The sequence below is a fragment of the Balaenoptera musculus genome, chromosome 1 (genome assembly GCF_009873245.2).
Source record: "Balaenoptera musculus isolate JJ_BM4_2016_0621 chromosome 1, mBalMus1.pri.v3, whole genome shotgun sequence".
NCBI lineage: Eukaryota > Metazoa > Chordata > Mammalia > Artiodactyla > Balaenopteridae > Balaenoptera > Balaenoptera musculus.
Window position 1 is genome coordinate 66,525,754 of NC_045785.1, and position 27,597 is coordinate 66,553,350.

Genomic DNA, 27,597 nt, shown 5'->3' on the forward strand with positions numbered 1-27,597 from the left:
CGAGGTCCTGGATCATCTTCACTATCATTATTCTGAATTCTTTTTCTGGAAGGTTGCCTCTTTCCACTTCATTTAGTTGTTTTTCTGGGGTTTTATCTTGTCCCTTCATCTGGTACATAGCCCTCTGCCTTTTCATCTTGTCTGTCTTTCTGTGAATGTGGTCTTTGTTCCACGGCTGCAGGATTGTAGTTCTTCTTGCTTCTGCTGTCTGCCCTCTGGTGAATGAGTGTATCTAAGAGGCTTGTGCAAGCTTCCTAATGGGAGGGACTGGTGGTGGGTAGAGCTTGTTGTTGCTCTGGTGGGCAGAGCTCAGTAAAACTTTAATCCACTTGTCTGCTGATGCATGGTGCTGTGTTCCCTCCCTGTTGGTTGTTTGGCCTGAGGCGACTCAACACTAGAGCTTACCTGGGCTCTTTGGTGGGGCTAATGGGGGACTCTGGGAGGTTTCATACCAAGGAGTACTTTCCAGAACTTCTGCTGCCAGTGTCCTTGTCCTCACGGTGAGACGCAGCCACCCCCATCTCTGCAGGAGACCCTCCAACACTAGCAGATAAGTCTGGTTCAGTCTCCTATGGGATCACTGCCCCTTCCCCTGGGTCCCAATGCACACACTACTTTGTGTGTGTCCTCCAAGAGTGGAGTCTCTGTTTCCCCCAGTCCTGTCGAAGTCCTGTAATCAAATCCCGCTAGCCTTCAAAGTCTGATTCTCTAGGAATTCCTCCTCCTGTTGTTGGACCCCTGGGTTGGGAAGCCTGACGTGGGGCTCAGTGCCTTCACTCTAGTGGGTGGACTTCTGTGGTATAAGTGTTCTCCAATTTGTGAGTCACCCACCCAGCAGTTATGGGATTTGATTTTATTGTGATTTTGCCCCTCCTACCATCTCACTGTGGCTTCTTCTTTGTCTTTGGATGTGGGTTATCTTTTTTGGTGAGTTCCAGTGTCTTCCTGTCGATGATTGTTCAGCAGTTAGTTTTGATTCCGGTGCTCTCGCAAGAGGGAATGAGAGCACGTCCTTCCACTCCACCATCTTAAGTTGTTTCTTAAATGTTCTCTAACAATGTGTCTTGAGAATATCTATATATAGATATACATACATATACATATAAATAGACGTATACATATATGTATCTATAAATAATCATATACATACATATATGTATGTGTGTATGTATTTATATACATATATATAAATTTTCTTCTTTCTCCTGTTGTTTTCTTTTAATGGATGTATGGTTTTCCTTTTTTTTGTTGTTAATGTTTTGCTTAAACTAATTGAGTTGGGCTTCTATAAATGGCAACTGAAAAAAATCCTCTCTGTTCTTTTTTGTGTGTGCTATTACTCAGTATATATAACTTTTATATAAAGGCAAGAGTTTTGATAGGAGAGATTCCTAGAAGTGAGGTTTCTAGGACAGGGAGTATATGCATTTTATATTTTGAGAGCTACACACTGACCGATTGCTTCAAAAAGAGTATATGCCTGGATAGTATCTGAACTTGCTCTTTTCACCACATTTTCAAAAATACTATCAATCTTTTCAACATTCTAAATCTAATATATAATATCTTCTTATTTTAATTCTTATTCTCCTATACTAGTGAGATTGATGAATTGTGCCTAAATTTCTTAACCACATGTATTTATTTTCTTGTGAATGGTCCTTTTTTGAGATTTCCAATATCTTGTCTTCATAATTTTTTCAAAGTACTCTGTATAAAATTAATAATAAACCATTGTACATTATACATGTTATTGGTATTTTCTCCTAGTTACCTTTTAACTCCGCTTACTGTAACATTTTCAATATAGAAGTTTAAAAATACATTTTTAATAAAAGCTTTCAGTCTTTTCCTTTATTTTTTCTAAGTCCATTTATCATTTTATTTATAAATATGATACCTGGTGAGACAGATCCCAATTAATTATGCTTTAATTTCAAAAGTTGTCTTTGATATCCTTGAACATTTTATTATTCTGTATAAACTAAATAATTCTCTGTTTAAATCTGTAAGTAACCATGGATTGTGATTGAAATTTTACTAACTTTGTAGATTTATATTGAGAGAATCAACTTTTAAAATATGAACTCTTCTCACCCCAAAATATGATATATTGCTTCATTTATTCAAGGCTCCTTTTATGTCTTATAGTAAAATTTCATCATTTTCTTCATATAGGTCTTGCACGTTTTGCATAGATTTATGTCCTTGTGTTTTACAGTTTTATTGTTCTAGTGAGTATGACTTTTTAAGTATGCTCTTAATGTTTTATTTTTGGCATATAAAAAAGTTAATTATTTTTACCTAACTTATCTCATATAGTTTTTCATTAGACTTGTCAATTTTTTGTAGATCTTCTTACTCTTGCAAAGAATCAGCTTTTGCTGTGATTAATCAATCTTATCTTTTTAAGGTTTACCTTCAATTATTGCTATGGTATTTACTTTCTACTTTTACTAATTCCTTCCTTCAACATTCTTTTGTTTGCTTTGTTGTTTATAACATTATTAAGTTGATTATTTATTTTCTATATATTCTTGTTTTTAACCGGTACATTTAAGGCTCTTTTTTTTTAACATCTTTATTGGAGTATAATTGCTTTACAATGGTGTGTTAGTTTCTGCTGTATAACAAAGTGAATCAGCTATACATATACATATATACCCATATCCCCTCCCTCTTGTGTTTCTCTCCCACCCTCCTTATCCCACACCTCTAGGTGGTCACAAAGCACCGAGCTGATCTCCCTGTGCTATGCGACTGCTTCCCACTAGCTATCTATTTTACATTTGGTAGTTTATATATGTCCATGCCACTCTCTCAGTTCATCCCAGCTTACCCTTCCCCCTCCCCACGTCCTCAAGTCCATTCTCTACGTCTGCGTCTTTATTCCTGTCCTGCCCCTAGGTTCTTCAGAACCTTTTTCTTTTTTTTTTTAGATTCCATATATATGTGTTAGCATACGGTATTATTTTTCTCTTTCCGACTTACTTCAGTCTGTATGACAGACTCTAGGTCCATCCACCTCACTACAAATAACTCAATTTCGTTTCTTTTTATGGCTGAGTAATATTCCATTGTATATATGTGCCACATCTTCTTTATTCATTCTTCTGTCGATGGACACTTAGGTTGCTTCCATGTCCTGGCTATTGTAAATAGAGCTGCAATGAATATTGTGGCACATGACTCTTTTTGAATTATGGTTTTCTCAGGGTATATGCCCAGTAGTGGCTGGGTCATATGGTAGTTCTATTTTTAGTTTTTAAGGAACCTCCATACTATTCTCCATAGTGGCTGTATCAATCTACATTCCCACCAGCAGTGCAAGAGGGTTCCTTTTTCTCCACACCCTCTCCAGCATTTACTGTTTGTAGATTTTTTGATGATGGCCATTCTGATTGGTGTGAGGTGGTACCTCATTGTAGTTTTGATTTGCAATTCTCTAATGATTAATGATGTTGAGCATCCTTTCATGTGTTTGTTGGCAATCTGTATATCTTCTTTGGAGAAATGTCTATTTAGGTCATCTGCCCATTTCTGGATTGGGTTCTTTGTTTTTTGATATTGAGCTGCATGAGCTGCTTGTAAATTTTGGAGATTAATCCTTTGTCATTTGCTTCATTTGCAAATATTTTCTACCATTCTGAGGGTTGTCTTTTCAACTTGTTTATGTTTTAAAAGGATCATACACCATGATCAAGTGGGGTTTATCCCAGGAATGCAAGGATTCTTCAATATACACAAATCAATGTGATAAATCATATTAACAAACTGAAGGAAAAAAATCATATGATCATCTCAATAGATGCAGAAAAAGTATTTGACAAAATTCAACACCCATTTATGATAAAAACCCTCCAGAAAGTAGGCATAGAGGGAACTTACCTCAACATAATAAAGGCCATGTATGACAAACCCACAGCCAACATCATTCTCAATGGTGAAAAACTCAACCATTCCCTCTAAGATCAGGAACAAGAAAAGGTTGTCCAATCTCACCACTATTATTCAACATAGTTTTGGAAGTTTTAGCCACAGCAATCAGAAAAGAAAAATAAATAAAAGTAATCCAAATCTGAAAAGAAAAATAAATCTGTCACTGTTTGCAGGTGACATGATACTATACATAGAGAATCCTAATGATGCTACCAGAAAACTACTAGAGCTAATCAATGAATTTGGTAAAGTAGTAGGATACAAAATTAATGCACAGAAATCTCTTGCATTCCTATACACGAATGATGAAAAATCTGAAAGAGAAATTAAGGAAACACTCCCATTTACCATTGCAACAAAAAGAATAAAATACCTAGGAATAAACCTACCTAAGGAGACAAAAGACCTGTATGCAGAAAACTATAAGACACTGATGAAAGAAATTAAAGATGATACAAACAGATGGAGGGATATACCGTGTTCTTGGATTGAAAGAATCAACATTGTGAAAATGACTCTAGTACCCAAAGCAATCTACAGATTCAATGCAATCCCTATCAAAGTACCAATGGCATTTTCCACAGAATTAGAACAAAAATTTTTAGAATTTGTATGGAAACACAAAAGACCCTGAATAGCAAAAGCCATCTTGAGAAAGAAAAATGGAGCTGGAGGAATCAGGCTCCCAGACTTTAGACTCTACTACAAAGCTACAGTAATCAAGACAGTATGGTACTGGCACAAAAACAGAAATATAGATCAATGGAACAGGATAGAAAGCCCAGAGATAAACCCACACACCTATGGTCAACTAATCTGTGACATAGGAGGCAAGTATATACAATGGAGAAAATACAGTCTCTTCAATAAGTGGTGCTGGAAAAACTGCACAGCTACATGTAAAAGAATGAAATTAGAACACTCCCTAATACCATACACAAAAGTAAACTCAAAATGGATTAAAGACCTAAATGTAAAGCCAGACACTATAAAACTCTTACTGGAAAACATAGGCAGAACACTCTATGACATTCATCCTTTTTTAGATTCTTTTGTTTTTTTCTGGGGCATATCCTCAAGTGCTCCCTTCAAAAAGAACCTATGGGAGATAATACATCCTGAGAACTTGTATCTAAAAATGTCAATTTCATTTTCACAGTTGTAAAATAATTTAAATGTGAAATTCTAGGTTGAAAATCATGTTTACTAGAACTTTGAAGACATGTTTGGTTCTACAAGCTCTGTGCATCCAAATTTTCTGAAGAAGAGACTGACATCAGTCAGTTCCTTGTTTCTTTGTAAATAATCTTTATTCACTGTATTGTCCAAAATAGTAGCCACCCACATCACATGTGGTACTGAGCCTTTGAAATATGGCTAGTAGATTTTTAAAATGAATTTATAATTTTATCACATTTTAATTAATTTAAATGTAAATTTAAATAGCCATGTGTAGCTAGTGACTGTTGTACTAATGCAGCTTTATGATCATGCAGATATAGCTAGTTGTTTCATTAATCTTTATTAATACTCAGGATGGGCTTCCATTCTCCATGAGTCATTCTTTCTTTCATACTCTTCAACTCTTTCATTTGTACTTTTTTGTAGGAGAATCCCTCATTTTGATCCTCTAGTTCATTGTTCATTTTTCAACCATTCTGCTGATTTATGTTTATCATAATTCTGTTTTTAATTTCAAGAGCTCTGCTCATTTATTTTTCATAACAGCCAGTTGCTTTTATCATAGATAATATATTTTTAAAATATGTATGAGATTAAAAAATATGTGTAGCTTTTTTTTCTTGTTTCCTCTGTTAACATACCTTTTTTTCCTTGTTTCCTCTGTTAACTTCCGTTTCCTTGGTGGTTACTTCCTCTGTTTGTTGAGTCAGCAGCTCTTTTCATGCTGTAGCTTCCCTTCAAATGTTTAGTGATTCATGCATGTTTGCTCATATTTGTATCTAAGGATCTTGATTGAAAAGTATTGATAGTGACATTTATTTACTCAGCACAGATGAGAATCTCTATTGACCTAGCAGCAAATACAGGCTCTGATAACAGGAGCCTTTGTTCCCAGGACTAAGGAAGGGAAGAGAGACATATAACTAGACAGGCCTCTCTTTAGAGATAGTTCATAACCTCTTATCTTGGCACAGAAGACCATAAATTACCAGAGGTACTTCTCAGAATTCTCACTTTATATAGCTATACTTAGAGCTTAATCCTAGAGGCAAACATTGGAGTTGGCTGCTGTAAGAGCTGGGGGCTGGTATAGTACACACACACACACACACACACACACACACACACAATTATCTGACCAATCACCCACAGTCTGTTATTTCTAGCTTTCATTACTGCTTCTGATCTTGTGATTAGTTGGGGTTCTCCTGGAAATTTTCACTTATTTCGGGGGCTCTCGCTTTTATCTGTATGGCTTATAGATTCCAGAGACCTGCTGAGTTTGTTTTTTTTTAATATCGGATGCATAAATGATTTAGAATTATTATATCTTCCTGGGGGACTGGCACCTTATTATAATAAGACCTTGTTCAGCTCTAGTAATCCTTTTAGCCTTATAGTTTTTTGAGCTGGTATTAGTATAGCTATACCAGTTTTCTTTGGTTAGTATTTACCTGGTACATAGTACCTCCTTATAGTTGTAAACACATGTAAGTTTTTAAAACCTACCCTGAAAATATTAATCTTTTACTTGAACTACTTTGTCCATTTATAGTTAATGTACTTATATACTTGGGTTTACAACCACCCTCTTATTATTTGCTTAATATTTGGCCCATCTGAGAGATTTTTTTAAAATGCTTTTTAGTATTTTGCCTTCTTTGGGATTAATCAAGAGATTTTTGTCATTCAATTTTTTCTATCTAATATTTTCTCAGCTTTACATTTTAAATAATTCTTTTAATGGTTAAGAGATCAAAATATTCATCCATGACTTATTACAGACTAATACAAATGTTTATTTTTACCTCTTCCATAATAATAATAGAACTTATCCCTTTTGTGTTATTGTCATCACACTTTTTAATTCTGCATATATTTAAAATTCCTTAAACATATCCATTGTTTTTGTGCCATCTATATTCAGTTATATTTATCTTTGTGTTGCTCCTAATTTCTTCCTCCATTTCCATATTTTCCTCTATGATCATATCCCTTTGGCCTGAAAACTTTCTTTGATATTTCCTTTAGTACAATCCTACTGACAATGAATCGTTTTAATTTTTTTTTTTCTAGTAATGTTTTTTCTTTTCTTTATTTTTGAGGTAAATTTTCACTGGGTGTAGAATGCCACATTAACAGTTATTTTTTAGCACTTCTAAGGTATTATTCCATTGCCTTCTGGCTTACCTCATTTCTATTGAGAAGCCAGCTGTTTTCTTATTGATGTTCCTTTGAAGATAGTGTCTTTTTCTTCCACTGGCTGCATGTAAGATTTATTTTATTTATCTCTTTTTTTAACTCAGTTTTTTTATTGATGCACCTTAATTCCTTTTAAGAGTATTTATTCTGCTTTTAGTTTGCTGAGAATTTTGAATTTGTGAATTGATGTTTTTCTTCAGTTTGGAATATTTTGTGCCATTATCTCTTCAAATACTATTTCTTTTCAATTCTCTCTTCTCCTTGTGCTAAACCAATTACATATATGTCATAATATTTCTCTTTTGCTCTGTTCTCTCCCCCTACTGATTCTTTGGTCTCTGTCTCTGTGCTTCCATTTGGATCTTTTCCACTCTCTTCAAATTCATTATTTTTTTCTTTCAACTCTGTCCAGTTTGGTGTTCTATGCATTAATTTAGTTCTTATTGTAAGATAGGACACTTTTTACTTCTGCAACCCCCATCTAATTATTTTTATAGATTCTTTGGTGGCTTTTTGTGTGTGTCAAGTAAGCTAGGCTGAACTACATTTCTAAGAATTCTCTTGCTTACATGTTTTGAGTTCAGGTGGGCCACAGTGGGATTTGGAAGGTAGAATTGACGTAGTAGCCATATAGATTTTACACTTAGAAGGTCATGCAGTGACATCAAATGCCATTGCATCTCACACACATTGTCACTGATCTGTTTGTTCACCTCATTGGGGTTGGGCAGCAGTCAAGTGTTCAGCTACTACTCCTCTTTCAGGTTCTCTGAGCCCTCAGCCAAATGTGTGTTCAACTGGGTGATGAAGGGTAAGAGCTTCTTGTGCATGACAATTGCCATTAAAGTTAGAGGCAGTGAGAGACTGGTATGGGTGTTAGTCCATCCCTATCCAGCTCATTCTTTTGGATTCCAGTTTATTCTCACTGTCTGGAACTTTATGTCTGTCTTCCTTTCCCAAATACCTAACCTTTAGACATAAAGCTCCAGTATAAGACACAAAGACATCCACTGTATAGTGAATTTTAACAAACTGTCACAGTTGTGTAGGGATAAATCCCTATAAAAAATTAGAAAATCACATGAGTATATATATATATGTGTATGTATGTGTGTGTATATATATACACACACATGTATATATAATGTATGTAAATAAAAATAAATAAAGTAACATGATTGATTCAGATTCTTATTACCTGGGAAAATTCTCCAACATTTATCTTTTTTCTCTATCATTTTTCTTTTTTATTCATATTAATCAGTTATTTTATACCCCTTATAGCACCAATATCTGTATCACCTATGAATCTGTTTCTGTTGCCTGTGTATTTCTCCCTTGGTTTTTGGACATATGGTCCTGTCTCTTGCCATATCTAGGATGATTTTACTAAATGAAGACCACTGGGTATAAATATTGAAGAGGTCCCAGATTTGTCATCTAGCATCAGAAAAGGATTATTTTTTCTCCTGCTAGGTAGAGTGAGGGACTATCTTAAATCATTCAAGAATGAGCCAATTTGGGGGCTCTATTGAAGTTTTTATTAAACTAAACTAAAACTCAGTCTATTGCTGGTTTTTCCTGCCTCTCCTCCAGAGACCTCCATTGTTTTCAATTAAGAGCCTGCTGTATTCACTAGGCCCACTAGCAGGTCTGTCTTCTCAGTATCAGGAGACTACACATTTTTCCACTTTACTTCTCAGAGTTTGTGGTTTATCTCTTTAGTCTTCTATCTTGTATACTTTCACAGTTTGGTGTATATTTTGAGGGAAGAATCACTCCTGACTTGAAGCTCCTCAAGTATACAATTTTGTGAGTCCATTTCATCTAAATGCCAAAGTATCTGCTGGTTTCTCTGTCTTTAGCAGTGGTCCTCTACCCAGTGAAAGCCCTGGTTCCCAGCCTTGCCTTGTGAGAATCAGCATGTTTCCAGGGAAAATGCCACTGAAGATTATTATTACACCCTTCCAAGTGTCTCCTCTTTCCACGATTTTAGCCTCTCTAGTCCTTATTATTTCTGTAGCTGTATATATCTTTAAACAGAGAATTTCTGTGTTTATTTTGCATTAAAAAAAAATTCTCAGCAGGTGAATTGGTCTACCAAAAACTACCTTAATCTACAAGAGACAGAAAAACCTGTCAATCTGTTCTTATTTATGTCATCCCAAATTCCTGTCAGTATACTGCTCTGCTGTTAGGATGCCCAGTTTTCCAGTCTTACCATGCTTTTATAATGGTTTGCTATAAGGTCACATCAGAAGTAATTTGAGAAGAAAGGCAGTACCTACAGTAAGCCATTTGAACTAGAAATCCCATAACATTTTGAAACTTCTGCATATTACTGTTATATGATTATGTCTGTCTCTACTACTCTATTATACATTTCTTAAAGGTAAGAACTATACTGTATTCATGTTCGTGCTTGCTATAATACTTGCCATATGTAATCACATGTAGGAGGTGCTCATCATTTACTTGTTAACTAAATTATGAAATAAATGAGTAAATGACCTCAAGATGTTCATGGTCAATGACTTTATTGATATCTTCCACATTTTGACTAGTATTGCTTTTAAAAATCTAACATATTGTATGAAATATTAGAGAAATAGAGACAAATATTTTGTTTCTTTAAAGAATGTAGTATAGTCTATGCCCTTAAACAAAACTTAAATAATAATAAAAACAATTTGTCTCTAGCTTCTAGGATTTCTCAGAGAAAACTCTTTAAAAATGAAGGACTTTAATCATCTGGTTCCTTTAGATTTTATAGTAGTTCAAAATATATAGGAAAAAATCCTGATATATATTTCACTTCTCTCCTAACACTTATATTTCCCTTTAAAAAAAAAAAAAAAAATCACATGAAAAAGAAAATTGAAAAGAAATGTTACCTAACACATAAAAAGTAATACTTTTCAAAGATTATATTTCCATTTCTATATAATATGCTCTCATTATGAAATCATCAGTGCATTTTTTTAGTCATAAACAAGGCACTGAAAAGAAAATGAATAGCAATGTAAATGACTTTCTGGAAAGTGACATCTATTCCAATCTCAGAAAAAATTAACTTTCTGAAATATTAATTGATCATAGTGAGGAGGCCAAACTAGATAAACAGAGGAACCAGGGAGTACTTCCCATAGGCCTGCAGCTTGTTGTGAAGACACCTATGAACACTGGCTTTGAATTTAAATTTAAAGTAAATAAAAACAGATCAACGTATCAGGCTGTCAACTTGAAGACTTCAACTGGGAATGCCATGCTTCTGTTCCTTTGCAATTCAAACACAGAGTAGGAAGAAACATAATTGTACTAGAAAAGAAAATTGCCAGGATTCCTGGCCATTAGATAGGAATTCCAAAAAGATTAGCCTCTGTTCCTCTCTTCCCTAACTTAGAAATAAGTTACGGCTATAGGTCATCCCATGAGCCAGTGAACAAATGTCCAGTTGTTTTGGCAATATTCACACCCAGTAGAGAGAACATTAACGTCTTTCTCATAACTGGTACAGGAGGCAGTACCACTAGCTACGAACTTCCCAACCCCTTGTAGTCATCACATTCTGGACTTCCCCTTTTACTTTACACTTGCATATTTCATTTTCCATGAGACTGCTATTTATACAACTTGTTTGCAAGGAATAAGACAACTCATTCAACACAGTTCCTTCAAATACCGAACTTCTATTACCAGAGGCTTCAAATGAACACCTCTCTGCAGTGGGCCTAATGTGTGATGAAGTTAAAGATGGAAGCAAACTGTCCAGATTCAAGCTCAAGGACAAATGCCAAAAACAATGACAAATGCAGAAGCTGTGCAGTACTGCAAAGCATTCAGAAAGTGATGCCTGACCTTTCTTCATCTTTCCATTTTGTTCTGAATTTGCTACCACTGTATTTTGGAATAGCATAAACTTAGAGGAATGAAGGCTCATCTTCCCTCTTCTTTTGCGTGTCTTTCCATGAAGCTAGAACTTTGCTTTCTCTCCAGCATTCACCCTGTCCCTGTAGTTTACAATACTCCAGCTCTTCTCAATGGCTTAGTGGGCACACAACTTCTGTTTCCAGCACTGTTTATCAAGCAGTGAACTACAGAGCCAAAATGAGGCAAATTTTTTTTTAGAATCTGGTCTCAGAAACCTAAAACCCTGTGATTACAACTTCAGATAGTTTTATGCCCAGAGAGCGAGCTGTAGCCCTTTCCAAATATTCATGCATGAAGCTCATTAATTTTCTTCTCTCAGTAACTGAAGATGAATCCTTTAATTTGAAGTGGCCGTAACACTAAAGAGTCATGTCATTACCCTGGAATCCTTTAAGTTGATTTTTTTTTTTCTCATTGACTCAGTGAGGTAAAAATTAAGGACAGCTCCTATTAGCTCTATGTCCTGAAGCATCTGCTCATGTTTGCAAATTGATCCATCCTAAATATTTATTCATCTGTAAATGCCATGGAGTCAACACTTCACTTCAGATTTCTTCCTTTTTTTTCCCCAACACAAAATTTCTTGTAAAAGTTCTGTCAATAACATCATTAGCAATTTAAATGTTTTAAAAATATGATCCTTCCTGCTGTGTTTTTTAATACTTCCTTCATATTTAATTGCTATAGACACTTTAGTTCCTAATTAAACTTTATTGTTTATAATGTTGCAGTCATTAATAGACATGATAGGGAAAAAAATGGCTGGTTCTAGCCCATTTTCTGGCTGCTAATTCTAGTCTTAATACTTTTCATAGCCATAATGAATTCATGGAACACAAAGGAGGATGGGTAGAAAGTGAGACAAAAGCAAGTGTACAGTTCATGGTTTTGAGGATTTACTAGACATTCTGGAAAACAAACTTGAATTGGACTTGAATTGAATCGGACTTCTTGATTTGTAGGGGGAATTACCTTAGAAATAGCATCTCAAACACTTGCAAGATGAACATCCTCATTTCTCAAGGCTCCTTTCTCTATCATATCCCCAGGTTTTGCACTGGTGACAGAGAGGAGGATATATTGCACACACAAAACTTACCTCATTGTCGGAGTCTTAAAAGACTTTCATTGTGAGAGAATGGAGACACTTGATGAATCTGATGGGTTTTGGTCATAGAAAGATTTGCTATGAACCATTGCATCAAGGTTGAAATGCCCAAGAGGCTGACAAACTTATGGCCCTTTTCAGAGATTAAATAGTTTTGGAAAAATTTTCTCCCCTGGCAGTTGTAATTGTGTCTGTGAAATAAGTGTTCATTCTGCTTGAGCACCGTGGTTTGAATGCTTCCTTCTATATATTCCCCCAGTGGATTGATTCTAAAAAGATCTGCTCAGATTTCCCTGTACCAATGCAAATTAAACCATGAACTTGATAACACCTCCCCTCAACCTTCAACATCCTTGCCATGTCCCATGCTAATGGGTAATCAGAGGCACCATCCAGTGCCTTTATTGTGGATTATCTTTGTAGCTGTTTGAAGGAAGGGAAAGGAGCTGAAAAAATCTTCCAGGTTAATAATGTGGTGACAGGGAATTGACAAAGGCTACCATCAGTAACCTTGAGAGTCTTAAGCTGACAGAGTAGCACTCATGAGTAGGTAAAGTGGTCATTTAGTTGTTGGAACTTCCAAGGCATCTGGGAGGCCCTCAAATGCTCCAAATAAAATAGGGTGAGGATAACATCTCAGGAAGAGGGAAGAGGGTGCAAGCAGAAAAACACAAGCTCATCACAGACATATCATCTATTCCCTGACTTTGCCCAGTGTCAACATTGCATATTAGTCTGTGAACAGCTGGCAAGTATCTGACCTTTTGGGTGATTTAGAGCATTTCCTGTTTCTAGCCTGTGTATTCCTCTTACACGGCAGTCATTATCTAGAATTCCTGGGTTTATCATTTTAAAGAAGCCTCAATATCATACCTCAAAATTGAATGTGAGAATATCAAAGAATTCTGGAGACAGTTTATTTCTCAGTATTCAGTATATCCCTGGCACTGTGCTGAGCTGTGAGTGAATTATCTTACTTAATCCCTTAACAGTTCTACCAGGTAGGTTCTGGTATTATCCTGTGGTAACTGATACTCCGAGAGATTGAGCAACTTGCTTAAGATCACACGGTTAGTAATTAGTTTAATCAGTTTGAAGCCAGGTCTTCCTGATCCTAGAGCTTGAGCTCATAACTATTTTCTTGTACTGCCTTCCCTTTAATCCTCAGTACCTTGAGAAAGCAGAATGAACTGATGTTAGAAATAAGATGATTGTTTATAACCAGGATTGTATGCTCACCTGCATTCAGTCTGATTTTTTATGCCATTCTATTAACGGGATTGCCTTCACAATAATTTTTTTTTCACAATAATTTTTAAAGTATTGTTTGTGGCTCCAAAGCCTCCTAGGATGGTGCTTAGCCCTATTACCTTGTTCAGGTACCTTTCTGTATCCACCTTTTTGGGTTGTCAGTGGTGATTAACATCCATGCCTGAGGAGAAGCAAGGGCAGTCACAGTATATGAGTGAAAAAGCAATGGCCAAGAATATCTTTGTTCAGGTGCCTGGTGGGATCACCTCAGCGTCTCATGCTATCTAGAAGCAACTGTTAGCCAGATGACAAGAGAACATGAAGGAACTTATACTGAACATAGCCAAAACCATACCAGATGTTAACATCAGGCAGATCCTTTTTGAGAAAAGTAGAATTGGGGTGGGAAACAGGACGTGGAATATACATATAAAAATACTATGAAAATTTAAGGAGGAAGTCTGAATCAATGGAAATGACCACCGATAAGGTTAAGTGATTGGTGTACGGGCATTTGAAGTGGATTGATTGCTGTTTTCTTACATTTATAACCCATCAGAAGTGAATAATAATTATTATATGGATATTGTATGTTTAAAGTTTACGTGTCAAGGGCGAACCTCTAAGTCAGAGGATATTCCTTTCACATTCACTGCCCGCATGTCTCTGTCACTCTTGGTGGCATGCGTTTGTTTCCTTACTTGGTTTATCTGATTTTTTTCTTCCTTCCTTCATCCACCAAGTATTTAGATACCAGCTTGTAGGGAGATGGGAGGCAGGTTCAGGAACCTTCCCTGAAGATTCCATCCTTACCTGGATGTTGTAAGGATTAATGAACTAACATATTCTAGAATGATTTTAAAATGTGAAGTGCTATGTAAGTGGCAAGCATGATTAACTAGCAGCCAAGTTATTAGGCACCTGAATACTCTGCATCTTTTCTGAATTTCAGAAAAATGGATGTGCATATTCATTTTCAAAAGCACTATTATTTGAATGATATTCAGGCACTCAAATAAAAGTCTAACCCAATCGTAATTATCTCTACTCTTCTCATACCAGTCATATAGACCTTAAGAGTGACATATTTATGCAACTGTGAGTAGAATAGACATAATTACCAATCTCATGGAGTTTTCAGCACATCAGGAAAAGGCACAGTGCAAAATATTAGTTGTTTTTCAACCTACATCCCATTATCCTAGTACAAGAAATATTGAGGCCTGGTGGTTGGGAGTGTGAACTCTGGCCCAGACTTCCTGGGGCCAAACCCTCACCCCACTGCTGGTTAAGTATTGATAACTTTGGGCAAGTTGCTTTACCTCTCCTTGCATTAGTTTATTTATGTAAAAACTGGGGACAGTGTTAGTATCTATCTCATAGCTGATATATATAAGTTGCTCAGAAAAGCAATTCCTGACTTGCAGTAATTGCTCCTTAAATATTAACTATTATCATTATAGTTGTCGTTAATACTGGCCTCGGCAGCTTCCACCCTCAGAGAAAGAAATAATAAATAGAATTGGTAGATAATTTGCTAGGACTCACATATGACATCTGGCAGCTTACAAAGCTCACTTAAGTGTAATGTTAACCTATGGTTGTTCAGCACTTGCCATGCGCCTGGGTGCTAACAGCAACCCGGTGAGATGGGTTAGGACAGGGGCAGCTTTTAGTTTTGCTTTATTTGCTCAGCAAGGTTTTGATCCCCCTTCTTCTGGTAATTCACTCTGGCCACATCCTTTCACCGTAGGTGCAGGGGCGGGCACCATGCCATGCCCGTCAATCAGACTTCTCATCCTAAGGTTAACATGTGAACCTGCGGGGCCAATCTCAGGCCTCCCCTGACATACTAGACAAGGATTTGATTTGAAAGTGAAAAATAAACAGTTTTGCCACTGTGTTCATGATGCTAAAAGACTGTGAAATTAGGGTTAAAAGTGACCAAGTTCATTCCAAGTTGAAGAGGTATGGCTGCAGAAGGAAAGAATGAAGCCAAGCAGAGCTGAGCAGAGCTGAGAGATGGAGGAGGGAGTGCATTCTGGTGGCTTTGAGTCCTGATCCTAGCATTTGAGGCCCAGGCTCCCATCCCTTGATTGGGTCAGATAGCCCAATATCCCTCCCAGCCCTGTGAGCCGCTAGACTTATTCTTTGTGTTTCTCTTAAAGTAGTTTGAATTAGGTTTCTGTCTCTTGCAACTTAAAGAATGCTTACAAGACAAATGCTGTCATTCACCCATTTTATGGATAAGGGAATTGAGGCTCTGAGAAGTTAAGTGATTTGTTCATGAAGATCACATTACCAGTGATTTTCAGAACTTCATGCCCTGCTTAAGAAACCCAAATGCTATATTCCAGGGAAGAGAGCAAAGCTGAGGAACTGGAGATGGAGCTGGTTATTAATGAAAGGGGCAGGGAAGTTTTGGGGCACCCTCGGGTCACAGCTATTCACATAGCTAATTCATTCACTGGTTCATTAAATATTTGTTCAGTCACTAAGAAACAATCTAAAGCGAGTTGTTTGGCAAGAGGAAGTGAGTGGTCCGCAGGTACCCTCAGCTCTGCTGGCTGGCTGTCTGCTCTCAGCTGCTGTCGGCATAGGAAGGGGTGAGAAGCCACACAACCAGCCCTCCTGTGTTTTTCGAGCTGCTATTCCAGTGAATGCAGTGTATGCAGAAGATGTCAAACCCTGGGGTCTCTCAGAAAATTGATTATGGAGCTTGCCCCTTCCTTAAAAAGCAAGCTTTTGTTTTTATTAGCATGCGTAAATACGGAATAATTTCTGAATGTAAATATGGATGATATTTTATTTTCCTGACATGTTTGGAAGCAGCCTGGGGCAGGGTGGCAGTGAATCAGTAAATATCATGGGTACTACGCTGGGAATTCATCAACTGTGCACACAGTTCATGGACTTATGCCATATGTTCCGTAATAGCATGTTTGTTAACATGGGATTGGGCTGCCTGGTGGTATGACAAAGCTGCCACGTCAGTTTCTTGATGTATAGAAACAGGCTCTGCTAGCCAGATGTAGAAATCTAGCAAGGTCATTTTAGGAGTAATTTCCATTTTGTGTACTTTCTTTTCCCCTCATTGACTGTAGGAGAATGTGATTTGCCTCATTACAATGTGATGCCAGGTGCACAACACAATAATGACCTTTATGCCAAAGTCTGAAGTTCACATAATTGATTAGATAGACTCCCATTCAGCAACGTTGGAAACCATTAGCTAGAGGCAGGAACCGTTTTAACTTCTTGACATAGGAGGTCACAGGGTCAAGGTGAAAGCCCAGGTCTGGACTCAGATGAAAGGAAAACAGTGTTGCCTGGCAGCACTGGGGTTTGAAGCCTTCCCTCTGGGAGTCAGAGATGTCCTGGAGCATGTGGAAAGCTAAGGGAAGGCCTGGGGAACCAAGGTGGGAACTGATAAAAGGGCAGCAGATCCCAGCTCCACAGCGATGGGCTTGAGTGATGGGCCTCTCCAAGCAGGGGCGCTGTGGTAACCATCACCTCTGTTCTCTTTTCAGGTCCTTACTGCTAACCTTTGCTTCGCCTCTGACCCTAAAGTATGCCATCTATACAAAAGCATTACATCTTATTTTTTAACTGTTATATAGTTGACTTACAATATTGTGTTAGTTTCTGGTGTACAGCAAAGTGACTCAGTTATACATATATATGTATAAATTCTTTTTCATATTCTTTTCCATTATGGTTTATTACAGGATATTGAATATAGTTCCCTGTGCTATACAGTAGGACCTTGTTGTTTATCTAGTCTATATACAATAGTTTGCATCTGCTAACCCCAAACTCCCCCTCCATCCCTCCCCAACCCTTGGCAACCACAAATCAGTTCTCTATGTCTGTGAGTCTGTTTCTGTCTCGTAAATAAGTTCTTTTGTGTCATATTTTAGATTCCACATATAAGTGATATCATATGATATTTGTCTTTCTCTGTCTGGCTTACTTCACTTAGTATGATAATCTCTAGGTCCATTCATGTTGCTGCACATGGCATTATTTCATTCATTTTTATGGCTGAGTAGTATTCCATTGGGTATATATACCACATCTTCTTTATCCATTTATCTACTGATGGACATTTAGGTTGCTTCCATCTTTTTATTCTCTTGGATTCTAGATTGTTGGTGTTTACATGGGAAATCAAGGATTTCTTATGGAGTCTTTACAATAACTTGGGAAATTTGAGGATTCCATTTTCACCCACCCAGGAATGGGTTTCCTGCCAAAACCATGCCTGACTTCTGTCTTTTATTGAAAATGGCTAAACAAATTAAGTCCTTTGCTTGGTGATTATGGCAGTATTGACTGCCATTTTATTAAACACACATTTACAAATGGCACCTGAATATCCAACAATGCTCCAGACCTCAGGACCCTTCCTAATGCAGCTGTGTAGGAGTTACTGACAGCCAGCTCTTGCCATTCTTTCTCTTTCTTCCATTTTCACTCTGACTGAGAACGCAGTGTTTCATATCTCCTACAAACTACAAGAACCCTGATGTAAAAAATAGGCAATGAAAAGGGAAAGTAAAAAGTCACATGCTATCTGCAACTTGAAGCTTGTAAATAAAGAAAGAAGTAATAACCAGATGAGAATGCATTTGGTCAGAAGGAAAAAGAATGGGAGATTGAGGGTGTTAAGCAGAGGAAACAAGATGCTTAAAACGATAAATAAAATGGCTTGTTTGTTTGTTTGTTTACATCCCTGGAGTTATAAGTATCTTTGTCTGACCACGGGTTAATAGTTTTTCAGTAGGAGCCTATTGTGTGTGTGTTTTTTTATTTTTTATTTTTTTTTAATTAAAAAAAAATTTTTTTTCTATTGTGTGTTTTTAATCAGTGTTTGATTTCCAGAGCTTCTGGCTCAGCCTGGGACAAAGGCTCTGTCTTTCACTAATGCTCATAGACGAATAATACCTTTTTAAAATATTGCCAATTCTGCTGTCATTTCAAGACCCCAGAGACTCTGCTTATTAGGATGGCAGGCAAGCGAAGAAATGAGTTGGACATAGAGGTGGCAGGGGTTAATTTCATATTTGTCATGAGATCTTGCATGATTTCCCTAAAAGATATTTAATTTCCACTGGGCATAATAACTTGCAGCTGCCGGAATATGCTGTATACTAGTGGTGAGTTCTTGTCTTCAGAGATTTATGCAAGTCGTTATTTAAAAATAGAGATCCGGGAGTTACAGCTGGCTAATTAATCTACCACTAAGGAAAGCTAAGCAAGTGACCCACTTAACTGTTTTCAGGAACCACGGCTACACTGAAGCAAACTTTCAAAAACTGTCCTGCACAAAGAACCGAACTAATACATCCCTGTGGCATTTTTGTGGTCTTCTCACAGTGTGTGTGTCCCTTCTTCATCTCCCTTTCTTCCCCGTGGACACCAATAATTCAGCCCTCATCCGTGCACACCTGAACGTTCCACAATTAGAATTCCTAGATGCTTCAGCATCTGGGTCCTTCTTCCCAAGGACGCTGGCAGGCTCCCCTTCCTTAGTCTCCTCTTTCACTGCATCACTCCCCTGCTCATGTTTTCTACTATCGCCTCTGAGGCCTCTGCCTGACTTCTGAGGGTTCCCCTAAGAGACCCAAGCCATATATCTGCCCATATTTCCTCTACTCCCTCCACATGCACCTTCCCCTCTGGGCATAATGGTCTCTCCCCTCTCATACTGTCCCCTCACCTAGATCACATTTTCCGTTCCTCTCTCAGCCTGAACATGGTCTGTACAGCTTACAAAGCTCCAATTTGTCTATCCCAGGCCACCTTGATTTTTTCCCCTGGACTTGATGTCAGAGAGTTGACTTAATCGGGTCATGACACAATTTCATCAACATTGGTCTGTGAGGGCCCTGATCTTATCTTTAATCAATCAGTTAATGTTTTTATTATATTTATTCCTATCTCCTTACCTCTCTGCATAGGCAGGCATTCTATTATGTTTTATGTGCATTCTTTTTTATTGCATACACCTTTACCAAATAATTATTACTGTTATATGTACAATTATTTTGCTTAACACACATATTAAATTTCACGTGTCTCCTACTTTTTTCACTCAGGCTTATACCGTTAAAGTCCATCCATGTCTCTAAATCTGGCTGCCGAATACTGCATCGTAGGCAACCATCACCTTCACCTCTCCGCTTTCTCCATGATGTACACGCCCACATCCCTCCCACTCTCTGGATCTCCCCTTCTCTGAAATCGCTTGGTATTCATTTACCCTACACTGGGCTCTTAATTGTACTGTATTTTCCTATGGTGTTTCATGTTTTTCCCTTGTCTTTTGTGTAACTCCTTGGAAATCAGGGATGATTTCTCATACTGCTCCCTCTCCCACTCCACCTCTTCCCATCCCCACCTCTGCAGACCTTCTCCGGAGCTCGGTGCATAATCAGCGCTCAGTAAATCCTTGTTTACTTAGGGAATTGAATAGCGTGACTCCATGAGGGTAGGCATTTTCTCTATTCTTAACCATATTTACAGTGTCTGGCAAATGGTGCCTGGCATGTTGTAGGTGATCAGGAAATATGACACAAATGAGTGTCTCACTTTTCACAGAAGAAAAGGGATATGGAATAGTAGAATATACAGGGGTCAGGATACTATGTTCTAGTTTCTAATCTGCCACCAACTAGGTGTTCAACACTTAGCACATCATTTAGGTCTTGGTTAAACTGAATGATTTCTTGAGTCCTTGTTCACTCTAACTTGCTAAGTTTCTGTAACTTCACAAAAAATTTTTCAACAGGAAGAGAGTCTTTAATATGAAATCATCTCTGTGGAATACAGTGATCATATGCAAGGCTCTACTGGGTTGGGGTGTTGGGTAGAGGTGAGAGTCTGTCCTATGGCTTCTGATCTTAGGCTCCCAGAATGATAGGAAGGACAAGATGATTACTACCTGTAAAGTGCTTAGAAGAGTGTCTGACACATAATAAGTGAAGTATAAGTACTTACTCTTATTTTTATAAATTTAAGAAAATCTACTAACATTTGCAGCAATCTCTTGTCTGGCATATGGAAGTCTGGTCTTCATGCTTATGTGCCCCAAAAAAAGGCCCCAGGAATTTTAGTATCACTGCTGAAATTAACAGCTCTCTTTTATAAGACAATAATCATCAGACAACAGTCTGATTTCTTTTAGGCCCAATCTGTTGTCTTCCTGATAATGGGCAGGTTCTTTTTTAAAGTAAAGCAAAAGAATATTGTTCTTGTTCAGGATCATGCAGCAGCTAATAAAGACGTTGGGACAAGAATCTTGAGTTCTATATTTGGTATCTATCAAAAACAACTCTTTCCTCTATAGAGTAGTCAGTTAGAAATGGAACAGAATATGAATATATTAATATTTTATGCAGACGATAGTTTTCCCTTTAGTAGGGAAGCAGTAACTAAATAATCTAATTGGCTTTCTCTTATCTTTAAAGAAGTGAACTCAAATATTGAACAAACCATTATTAAAATTCTGAACAGCATTTAAATCATGAGCTTCTTTGTTGCTAGATGGCTTCTTTTTCTCTAGGTCAGAGGTAAAGCTATTTGTCTTAAAGAAGAAAACACTAAATGGTGTTGGTAATGGGCTACAGGTATTATAAACTAACTATATTTGCTTCATGAGCAAAAGTAGCATTTGATAACTCTTTTATTCTACTGTTCTACTGGGCAAATGAAGTCTTAAACAGCATTTCAGTTTAATGCTTTTACATACAAAATCCAATTTGTGAATTTTAAAAGTTTAAAAAAAAAATCAGGTAAAAATACAAAATGAGAACTGGGGACTCCATAAGGGCTAGAAAATTTTGGACCAAAAAAGAAGTACAACCTCTAATTAAAAGATTGGAGAAATAAGTAGGTAAAATGTTCAATTACCAACAACAGCACAGGAAAATGACTGAATCATTTGTTTTAGAGGTCAGAAACACTGGAGTAAACTGTAAGACTTACATGGGAATGGGGAATGGGGATTTTAAAAAAACACCTTGTGGTTTTGCTTCTGTTTCTGTTTTCCTTTTCTTTTACTCATGAACTTTATTTGGAGGAGTACCATAGCTTCCTATTAAAATAAAGATGGGCTGTGTTCTAATAACATCTTTCTGTGTTGTGTTTCTCAGGTAGTTCTCAGCTACAGCTGCCATTTATTTCCATATGGAATAAACTGAAGTAAAATATACACTTTGAATAGCCAAGAAGGATTGCCATGTAAATTAGACGAGATATAATATGTTGGAAGGTGCTCTGAAAAATCTAAAGTCCTATAAACATATTTGTTTCTGTTATTGCTGCATTAAGTGAAAATCAGAAGAGTGCCTACCATGTACCAGGAACTGCTTTAGGCACTGAGGATTCAGAGAAATAATAACACTGATTTTGCCCTTGAGGATTTATAATTAGGTTGGAGAAACAGAGAATGTCAGTGTATTGTGGAAATGATGGATATATGCCAGGTGCTTGGGAGCATAGAAAGGGATAGTAAGGGATCCCTGAGTAAGTTTTTAGAGTCAGGGAGCCAGAGGAAGTTAGGGAGAGGAGAGGAAGGGAGTCCCAGGAGGAGGAGATGACATGAATATAGCCTTGAGGTAAAAGTTAGTGCAGTATATTCTGAGTCAGTAAGGGGATCAATATGACTAGAGCTTAAAATATCAAGCAGAGAATAGCAAAATGTGTCTTTGAGAGGTCAGATTACAGCAGGCCTGTATACTGTGTTAAAGGTTCAGATTTTACCCCATTGTTGACAGAAACCCAATGAAGCCACGGCACAACGTGCTCACTCTGGGAGAGGATGGGAGGTGGATTTGAGGGTCAGGGAGAGCAGTGAGGAGGATATTACTGTAGTTCAGGTGCAAGACGGTGAGAGCGGGAACTTAAGCTCTCAGACAGAACAAGGAGGGCAAATCTGAAAACTAGTGAAGAAAGGCAACGTATGGTGATTAATTTTATGAGAGTTGGTGAGGATGACCCTCAAGCTTATAGTCTGACAGACTGGGTGATTTGTAGTACAGTTTACATACGGAATACTGAAGGAGAGTCAGGTATAGGGCATAAGATACATGTTCATTTTTTGTCATGTTTATCTCAAGGTTGCTATAAGACATTTGAGTGAAAGTGTCCAGGAGGCAATTGGACATATGGCCCTGAATTGTGAACTGCAGATCTGAGTAGGAAATTCAGGTTTGGAAGTCATGAGCATTTAAGTGGTGGTTAAAACCCTCAGAGAAGAGAAGCGAGGGCAGAAACCTGGGAAGGCCAGTGTTTAAAGAGTGGGCCAAAGAGAAAGCCAAGAAACCCTAGAGGGGACAGTGAGATGCTGCGAAGGCACCTGATACAGTGTCATAGCACAGAGACCAGAGGGACAGAGGATCAGGAAAGTGGTGGGATCCAAAGGGAAACCAAAGCAATAAAATCCAGTATAAGGACTTAAAAAGAATCCTTTAAATTTAGAAAACTGTGACTTTAGGTGACTGTATCAAAGTGGTCTCACTGCAGGGGTGGCAGTCAGCTACAATCAACTGAGGAATAAATGTGGGGAGAGTGAGCACAGGTCTTTCTTTGCAGAGAATTTTGGATGGGAGGGTGGAGAGGGATAGGATGGCTGTGAGAGGAAATGCAGGGGCAGGAGCAGGTTATTTTAGGAGCGTAGAAGTTTAAGTTAAGGTCGGAGGCTGAAGAAAAGGAACCAATAATGGGAAAGGTAGAAATATATAAGAAAACAGGAAAAAATGATGTAGCATGTTCCCAGAGGAAGTGGGAGGTGTGGAGGGGATGGGATCCACAGGAAAGGTTGTCTCTACGCAAGAAGGACTTAAACTCTTAAACCTCCAAGGCTGGAAGGATGGGTAGAAGGAAGAGAGTGGGCGATCGGGGAGTGGAGGAGGGAGGTCATTCGTGCTTCATGGCTTCAGGACAAGGTCATTAGTATTTACTCATTCTCCTAAGGACCAAACACACTGATTTAGCAGGTGAAATCATCTTCAGAAGTCCTTCATCATCCTTTTCAGGGTTGCTCTCCCAGCAGCCATTAAAGCTTTCGCCCTCCGCAGCTTCAGTTCCCTTGCTGCTCCTCTCCCACCTCCACGCACGAGTTTTTCTCCAGCAGTGCTGTTTTAACCCCCAGCCACTCCCCTCCACCCCACACTGGCTTCCCCTTAAAATATCCATTGATTATCTGCATTTAAGCATATTACAAACTACCTCCTTCAAAGATATAAATATCTGATACCGAGTCAACTGTGCCAGCCTTCCCAGAAGCATCTGCCCTATAGATGGGCACTCAGGCTTTTAGGGGCCCTGCCCTATATAGACCCCACCCTTTCAACCTTTCTTCCCACACTCCATCAATATGCACCCTCTATTCTAGTCACACGTTAAGTCTTCACTTTTTCAGAAAGTGAAGCACGTGGTATGAAGGTCACATGGTTGGAATGATAGTTTGGACAGTGAAGATTTTTTGAGGTGTACCCATTGTCAGGTATGCCACAGGCAGCTCTGTAAAGAAAGGTTGCTGCTACTTCTGACACGGCATATTCCAATATACGTTACCTCCATTCATTACACGTTGTAAGCTACAGATTAGGAGTACTGCTTACCCCTTCTGTCTTAATAGAAAGTTAGGAAAATTTGAATTGGTGCTCCTTTTTAAAAATCAGGCTTTACTGCTGTTTGCTGGTTAGTGTTACAATCACAAAGCAAAAGCTAAGCCATTTTCTTCTTTAAAAAAAAATAGTGTTTTCCATTATGTCCAAACGATCTCCAAATGAGTAGAAGGAAAAAATACCCACAGCAGCTCCCTGGGCTCAGTATGATACCTAGATACCTTAATCCCAGATGTACTGGCTAAGCCCAGGCTGATAGGATGGCTGGGCTAATAATAAAAACACCCCAGAGGCTCTGATCTCTATGGAGTCTGTATCTAAAATGTACAACTTTATGGTTAAGGGTACTGGTTTTAGAGTCAAACTGATTTGCTTCCTGATTACCACTTACAACCTACGACACACCTCTCACAGAGTTGTGGGGACTAAGTATGATCATGAACTTAAAGGGCTTTGCCTCATTGCCAGTACACAGTAAGTTCTCAATAAATGGAGACTGCTGTTGAATTATTACCATTAATAATTCATGCTTTGATTTAAGAAACTGCCTGGTCTTACTATCTCCAGGCAAAGGCTGCTTTCTCATCCAGTCTCCGCTATATGGCTATAAAATGTTGAGTTTCCTTTTCAGATGTGCACACATACTTGCTTTGCTCTCATCACTGATGCCTACTCTCTGTAGTCAATTAACATGATCGACCACTTAGGGTAATCATTTCCTAAGAACCAAATGCGCTTACATTCAGTGGCACCCACTGTAATGCAATTAATTTTTCCAATACTATTCATCTAGTAGATAGGCACAGTATAAATGAGAGCTGTGATGATAAGCTACCTCCTGTTTGCTCATTTTAAAGAGAGATTCATTAGGGACAGTGGTCCTCAATGTTAATGAAATGACACAATCTAATTAGAGAATTGCAACACACTAGTGCTAGAAAGAGAGGAATTGCTACCTGACAGGTAATGTCACTGTCTGCATCTTGCTTCTGCCCTCCTTTAGGATGCTTCCACCTTGGTCCAGATCTCATCCTTTCCTTGGGCCTATTCAGCCGTCTTATGAATGCTGGGAAAAGCCTAAGCTATAAATAGTTTGCTTTTTGATAAGATGATTCATGCCTGAAAAAGTTGATAATGATTTCGGAATTTCTTGTAATTGAGTTTTTAATTACAACACAGATAGCCAATATCTCACTCATATGTAATTTTAACAGAGCTGACAAGCAATTTTATATTCTTTGGAGATCATTTGACAAGTGTGGGAGCCTATAGTTATGTACCAATGGCCTTGTTTTTGGACAGGAGTACCTGACAACCACTCACTCAGGGAAGACTGGAAACTGGAACATCTGGATCTCAATAAATTATTTGATAGAACAATCCAAGTGCTATAACACAAGCTGCCACTGGGAATATAAATCTGATTGGTTGGCTTAGAATCTTGCTTTTCTAATTTATAGTCCACATATTAAGATTTGAGATACTGTAGAGCCAATTGGTATATGGACAAGGTTCTACTGTAAATAAATTTTTCTATCTTTAGACTTTATCAGCAAGTCAGATAAAATTTGCAAATAATTTTTTCTAATATATGCAGAGCTTAACCTTGGGATGGGTACCATATTTTCTTTACTCCTTTACTCCTTTAGCATTTACTTAAGAGTTCTAGAGGCCATGCCCAGAGTTCTAGACCTAGAATTAGACCAAAGAAACTGCTCCATCCAAAAGAGCAGAGAACCAGCCCAGCATTGGCTGGTCCCTACTAGTACCTCCCACAAGCTTTCAAAGGCCATTTGCATAGACCATTACATCCAGAGGCGCAAACTGATTTATCTTTTTCAACCACAGAGCAGTAATTCTCAGATCTTTGAATTTCAGAGACCAGGAAAAAAAATTATTCCTAATTAGAGTCCTATGAAGGGTGGTAACTTTTTAATTTTACCAAGTAAAGATGTTTAAATTTTTTCTTCCTTTCCACTCACTTGTGAGCATTTATTGAGCACATACTATCTGCAGCTACTAGAGTATGCCCTGGGAATGCAATGAAAAGCAAAGCTAGACATAATCTATGCCCACAAGTATCATATAGTCTGGTGGGGGAGATAGTTTTTAATCACTTACACTAATGTATATAAAATTCACAGTGATAAAGGTGCTATTAAGGAAATAAACGTGGTTTTCTGACAGCATGTAACACGTTAATTTTATATGGACAGTGAGGGTCAGGGAACTCTTCCTCTTTAAAACTGATGCTTGGACTTAACAGGTCTCAGACTATGTAGGCCATGATACAAAATTTGAACTTTATGCTAAGAGTAATAGAAAACAATTAAAGATTTTGAAGCAGGATTTATGTTCTTAAAAGATGCTTCTGGATGCTATTGGAGAATGGATTGGAGGGGAACACGAGTGGAAGGAGTGAGATCAGTTGGGACGAAATTTCAGTGGCACAGATGTAACTAGTGTGACGGCTATGGTGATGGTGAGTAGTTGGATTTGAAGAATATTTTGAAACTAGAATTGCTGAGACATACTGATAGATGAGGGGGTGGTGGGAGGAGGAGAGAGGTATCAAGGATTTCTCTTATATTCCTGTTGGAGCAACTTGCCATTTAACATACCGTTTACTGAGATAGAAAGACCAAGAGAGGAAGAGGTTGAGGCAGGAAGGGAGACTTGAGCATCCCTTTTTGGGCTCGTCAGTTTAAGGTGCCTGTGAGATATCCAGGGCAGGCAGATACATGAATCAGAAGCTTGGAGGAGTATGCTGCTACTAGATATACATTTAGGAGATATCAGCATATCGATGGTATTAAAGTCATGGGACTAGATAAGGTTTCACAGAAATAAGTATTATGGAACGTTGAGCATTTCGAGGCCCAATACAGGAGGTGAAGTCTTCAGATCATCCTTCCTCCTATGAAAGGGATGACTTTTTAACACCCACAAAATAGAAAGAACACAATATCAGTCCTTTAAATTATGGACATTTAGTTGCATGAACTCCTCTCACCATTGTTGTTATCATTCTCATTTTGCTGCAGATCAGTGAGACCTTCGTCATGAAGCAGCAGTTGCAAATCACTGCCCTAGAGTTTCTGCAACTGCCTTAGCAGGAATGACCTCATTTTGGTAGCAGAAGGTCTTATCCACAGCCAGCTTCACCTGACCTCTTAGTCTCTCCACCCTTAAAAACACATCTGAGGTTTCTGATTCAGAGTAATACAGGATTGAAACTCACAGAATGACACAAGATCCTACGATACGACATCAATTTCTCCCTACCCTGAAATGCAAAGTCAGTTCCCTCCTATGCACTTTGTGGCATTCCTAAGTCAGAGGACTACATTG

The 27,597-nt window shown here is 38.0% G+C and overlaps 1 protein-coding gene across 1 annotated transcript in view; it reads left to right on the top strand.

Moving 5' to 3' along the window:
* Positions 1-26,722, top strand: part of ST6GALNAC3 (ST6 N-acetylgalactosaminide alpha-2,6-sialyltransferase 3) — a 465,047-nt gene extending 438,325 nt beyond the window's left edge. Inside the window, exon 4 of the mRNA XM_036833518.1 lies at positions 26,612-26,722. Coding sequence (XP_036689413.1) covers positions 26,612-26,705 — 94 coding nt within the window. The 3' untranslated portion in view covers positions 26,706-26,722. The remainder of the gene's footprint in view (positions 1-26,611) is intronic.
* Positions 26,723-27,597: the final 875 nt, after the last annotated feature.